At 46.4% G+C, this 5,783-nt stretch overlaps 1 protein-coding gene across 1 annotated transcript; it reads right to left on the bottom strand.

Moving 5' to 3' along the window:
- Positions 1 to 2,211: 2,211 nt before the first annotated feature.
- Positions 2,212 to 5,286, bottom strand: Dppa3 (developmental pluripotency associated 3). Its single transcript, XM_036181946.1, has 4 exons — positions 5,199 to 5,286; positions 5,023 to 5,118; positions 3,011 to 3,270; positions 2,212 to 2,304 (listed from the first exon to the last, which is right to left on the bottom strand). Exons 1-4 carry the CDS (start codon positions 5,284 to 5,286, stop codon positions 2,212 to 2,214), a joined length of 537 nt encoding a protein of 178 aa, XP_036037839.1.
- Between the last annotated feature and the right edge of the window lie 497 nt (positions 5,287 to 5,783).

Here is a 5,783-nt window from a genome sequence, read left to right as displayed (position 1 = left end):
CTTATGATACTATTAACTGTATTTGTCCCGACTCCCCATTTCCTCATGTGCATTGGTCCCCCATCTACAAAGGCATAGTCCAGACCCCAGTGGATGCCTGGAAACATTTAGTATTGACTCTTAACACTGCTCACTCCCAGGCTTGCACACCTATTATAAACTTACAACTTGGGCACAGTAAGACATTGTAAAATAGAACCATTTTCCTAGTAACTTATTTTTACAACTTCCCATGTTGCAGAAGTCCCTAACTGTAATCCCAATATTTGAGACATGGGAAGATCAGAAGGTCAAGGTCATCCTTGTTATAAAGCAAGTCTAAGGACAATTTAGAACATGCAGACTTAAAAAGTTAAAGATGGGGCCTGGAGAGATGGCTCAGAGGTTAAGAGACTGCTCTTCCAGAGGTCCTGAGTTCAATTCCCAGCAACCACATGGTGGCTCATAGCCATCTATAAGAGCTGGTGCCCTCTTCTGGCCTGCAGTCATACATGCTGTATACATAAATAAATCTTTTAAAAAAAATTAAAGATGGCCGGTAGTGGTGGCACACACCTTTAATCCCAGCACTTGGGAGGCAGAGCCATGCGGATCTCTGAGTTCAAGGCCAGCCTGGGCTACCAAGTGAGTTCTGAGAAACCCTGTCTCAAAAAAATAAAAATATTTCTGAGGAGGGCTGCTAGGGTTGATAATTGGTGAGTGATGAAGCCCACCATCTTTTAATGCTTCTATTAAACAGGAGTAAATTCTGGGCTGAGTGAGCCTGATTTGATAACCAACTCCAGCAGGATGTCCTCTAACCTCCACATGTTCCAAGTGGCTGAACATTTCCCAGAGGTGCTGTAGCCTTTTCCTGTACCTTTGCCTTGGTCTCTTCCACCTGGCTGCTCATCTACAGGCTTTGCAATAGCCTGAAGCATTTGCCCAAGTACTATGAGCTGCTCTAGCCAATTAACTCTCCTCCAGAAGTGGGGGTCAGAGAGTAGATGTATAGCTATTTGGTTGGACACTTAGGCTACCAACCTAGGCTTGTAGCATCTGAAGCTGTGGCTTCAACCTGGGGGCAGAGCTAATCTCTAGTTTTAATCAGGACACCTAGCTGGCCTTAGCTACTACTCACCTAGATCCCAAGGGAAACACTTATGCAGCCAGCAAGTGCCTGGGGACATCTTCCTAACTCCTTTCTTGACACTCCGTGCAGAAAGTTGTTAAAGCAGGAAATTGTGTTCTGGTTGTCTTCCAATGAGACAACCACAATACAATGCCGCATACTTGCAACTTAGAATCCATTTATTGATAAATTGTGCTTCAAGTCAAGATATTGCAGATCTTGCTGACACATGCCTCTGGCAGAAAACTTGGGAGCTAGAGGCAAGCAAGACCAGGAGTTGAAGACCAGCTAGTCCTTTTGGCGACCCTGTCTCAAAACTAAGCAGAGTTGGTACACACCTCTAATCCAAGACCCCAGAAGCAGATTTCTATTTAATTTGTTCCTCTCACCCCTCCCCTCCTTGTCTACAGAATGAGTGCCAGCCACTGCTGCATATTAAGACCTGTCTCAAACCTATCAGGTTGCCAATATGGCTGCAACACTTGAGTTTGATCTCCAGATTTCACAAAGAGAACTGACTCCTGACACATGTCCCCATGGAACACACACATGCACGAAGAGGTCATCCAGATGACTCGGTGGATATAGGTGCTTGTCACCAAGCCTGGTGACCTGACCTGACAACCTGAGATCAATCCCAAGGATGAAAAACACTGACAAGTTACTCTGACCTCCACATGTACTCTGGAATGTGCATGCCCATACACATACATACAATAAATGAAACCAAGTAAAAGTAATTTCCAAACTCCAATGGTTCACTTTTATTTGTTCTGTGTATTTACTACTAAAAATTAAGATAACAAGAATTTATTGCAAAATTGCCTTTATTACAAATTTCTGTGAATTAGAATATACAAAGATCCATTCCAATTATTACCTTCTAGACCAAACCAGCCCCAAATTCTTTCAAGTCATTGTATTTAATCCCATACTTGAGACTCATTCTTGCTTCTTTGGGTCAAACTAAAGGCATTCTTGTGCATTCAAACTTCACAAATACGTATCATTTAATGATCTTAAAAAAACAGCGTTTCCCATCTGCTGCACGGCACTGGCAGCAGTCAGGGCAGTGTGCACTTGGCCCTGAACTGACGGTCCTAATTTTGCCCTATTTTGGCATTCTCAGCAGGATCCCACCCTTGGTAGAGGCAGAAAGTGCAGAGGCATCTGAATGGTTTACTTTCTTCATCCTGAAATAGTGCCACACATAGGTCAATCAGGACATTGCACCCCAAACAAACATAAATCTTCAATTGTGTGTGTTAAGTGCTGGGTTCAATAACCAGAATTCCTAGGGGTTGAAGGCAGACAATCCCCTCCCCCATGCACGCACACCCTGTCCAAAAAAAAATAAATCAGACACCCAACTCATCAACATGCACTAGCAATAAAAAGTTACTTACCCTCTCTCCATTACGACTTCTTAGTCTATTTTCAATCTTCAGAAGAAAAACAAAAACAAAATTATTTAACACTCAAGACAAAGTTACAGCACCTACTATGTGAGGAGTTATTTTTGGCAGCACTGTGAAAGCAAACAGGGACCACCCCCAGATTAAGGCCAGCCTGGTCTACACAGAGGAACAGGCCAGCTGTGGCTCCGAGATGCAGTCTAAGGTTAGCCACACATGGTAGCTTAAAACTTGTATAATCCCAGCACTGGAAAAGAACGAGGGGCAAGTTTGTAGACTGAATTGGAGGGCCAGCCTGGGCTACAGTGAGACTCTCAAAAAACAATAAAAGTTATAACCAGAGTGACCTACCACTGCTTACCACTGCTTACTTGCACGTAGCAGGATAGAAGCAGCCACTACCTTGTCATGGTCATTTAGGCTTCTTCATTCCCCAGAGGTTGGGATTGCTATCTAGTAAGCCCTGTCCACAGATGCAACTCACCCGCATAAATCTTTTCATCCTTGCTACAGGATCATTCTGCACAGACAGTAGTGTGCGGACTCTTCTCTTGGGAAAGGCACTTTGGACCGCTCTCAAGATTTTTTCACTGTTGTTCTCCACCACCCTCTTCTTCACTGGGGGACGGGAGCGGCGATGGCGGCGGCGATGATAACGTACTGGTTTAAAGGATGGAGACTTCTCGGCACTGGGGTCGAGCGAGAGCTTTTTCAGGTCCTTTGCTAACATTTCTGGCTGTGAGACTTCAGAAACAGAAGTAAAGAGCAATTAGTGTGAAGTGTACCACTCTCCAAGGCACTACTCCACACAGACACCCATTCTTTTCTTTCTCAAGCAGCCGGCCAGAAGTACTTCATGTGCACAGGGCCCATGGCCACAAAACCCAGACAGATATCCTAGGGTTTGTGTAGAGATCCACGACTTCTTTGCCGTGTGCTATCCCAGGCACTACATTGTTCCAGTGGCCTATGTTGAGAACTGCATTCATGTGCAGGAACTCTCACACACACACACTTCCAGAGAATCTACACCCTAAGCCAACTATGCTGGGAAAGTGGCTTAGTGGGAGAGCTTCCCCAGATGGGGCTCCGGAAGTCTTCAAAATAAAAAACCTAACTAATTGAGTTGTCCAAATGCTTCCGATTGGACTCTAAACAGCATGTTTTAGGAAAGCAATTCTGCTTTTTCCCATTTGAACCATTCACATCTAGTAGATAGACCTGTCTTACAGAGGAAGCTCCCTGGGCGTGGTGGCACACGCCTTTAAACCTACCACTTGGGAGGCAGAGGCAGGCGGATCTCTTGAGTTCAAGGCTAGCCTGGTCTACAAAGCGAGTTCTAGGACAGCTACAGAGAAACCCTGCCTGGGGTGGGGGTGGGAGGAAGCTCACCCCAAGTGTCATCAAGGTTGAACTGTCATCCAGATTAAGTCAGGTCATGGTGGCTCACCTTTATGTCCAGGTTTGGGACACAGACGGAATTGACAGAATTTGAGTCTAGCCTGGCCTAAACACAGTGAGTTTTAGTCCAGGAGGGGCAACAGTCTCAGAAATAAAACAAAAGTCCCAAAACATAAGGACAAAAGAATTATCACATGGAAACAAGGATGTCACATGTAGCTGTCAGGTTGTGCAGATCTAGGGCAAACATTTCTTTTTCTCTGAGATTGGATTCTTTATAACACAAAGAAGATCGATCTAGGACAACAGAGGGCTCCTCCCTAGCAACACCCAAGGAGCCCCGAGGCCAGGAGATGGCAAACCTGGAGGTCCTCAGGCACAGCTTCACCTGCAGCAGTTCCTAACCACCCAACGAGTGCATGGCTCAGCTGGTCCTGGGGCTATTTCCCCTGAAAATCCATTCACCTGAAATGTAAATTTAACTAGAAAGCCGCTCCCGGAAAAGTGGGTGAGAATAAGAAAGTCTAGGTTCAAGTGAAGTTTCAGATTGATGTGTAGCGGGTCTGTGGCGGCACACGCCTTCAATGCCAGCACTCAGGAAGCTGAGGCAGGCGGGTCTGAGTCTGGTCTACAGTTAGTTCCTGGACCGCTGGAGCTACACGGAGAACCCAGTCTCCCAACAGGAAAAGATTCCTGTGTTTGAAATAAAAACCTGCAGCCGGGCCATGTTTAATCCTCTGGAGGCAGAGGCAGGAGGATCTCGAGTTTGCGGCCAGGCTGGGCTACAAAAAAGTTCCAGAATGGGGCTAGAGAGATGGCTCAGCGGTTAAGACCACTGGCTCCTCTTCCAGAGGACCCGGGTTCAAGTTCCAGCACCCACATGGGAAACTCACAACAATCCAGTTCCAGAGGATCCAACGTCCTCTCACAGACATACATGCAAGCAAAACATCAATGCACTTAAAAGTGAAGATAAATCACTGGGGGGAAAAAGTCCCAGGATATCCAGGACTACATAGTGAGACCTTGTCTCAAACAAAGAATTTCTGCGCCAAAACAGAACAAGGAAAAGAAAACACAGAAGCCTGTCCACACCTTTAACCAAGGACTCCACCGCTGTACCCCACGACAGGGTCCTGTAACCCACACTGACCTCCATCTGCACGTGCTGGGATCTCAAGTACCAGCGGCCTACCGGCCAACAAGAAGAGGGAAGATGGAAAGATGGCCGCCTACTGCCTTCCCAAACCCGGGCCAAAAGGCCGGCGTACCTGAGTCATCACAGCACCCTTCATCATCGCTGGTCTGAGGGATTTCCAACGTCAGAACTTGCTCGAACATCTCTGATGGCTCCTCCATGACGGCGGGCACAAGCCTCCAAACAAAGCTCCAGACAAAATCGCTGCGCCTTGGAGAAGACGGAAACCGAACTCGCCAGCAGAGAAGGCCTGCTTGCTTTTTAAACTCCAAGCCAACCACTCCCCCGGGCTACTCCAATGCTAATGAAGCAGAGATTTTAAAGGCTGCACGTGAGTTAAAGGCCAGTCCCCCGCCCCTCCTGAATACTAACTCCAACAAAAACACTAGAAATTTGGCTGGGTGTGTCAGCCTCCACCTTTAATTCGGTTCTAGGGAGGTTGAGGCGGGTGGATCTCTGTGAGTTCTAAGCCAGCTTTGGTCTACACAAAAAGCTAGACCCTGTTACACACACACACACACACACACACACACACACACACACACACAAACAAAAAAAAAAAGTGAAAATTTTATCTAGAGTCACTTTGGGTTTCCTGAAATAGGGATATTGTTTTGTTCATTACACTCTTGGAGATGGCCAGTGATGGGAGAACTGG

Source organism: Onychomys torridus, chromosome 3 (genome assembly GCF_903995425.1).
Source record: "Onychomys torridus chromosome 3, mOncTor1.1, whole genome shotgun sequence".
In the NCBI taxonomy this organism is placed as follows: domain Eukaryota; kingdom Metazoa; phylum Chordata; class Mammalia; order Rodentia; family Cricetidae; genus Onychomys; species Onychomys torridus.
This window is presented reverse-complemented; position numbering and strand designations above follow the sequence as displayed.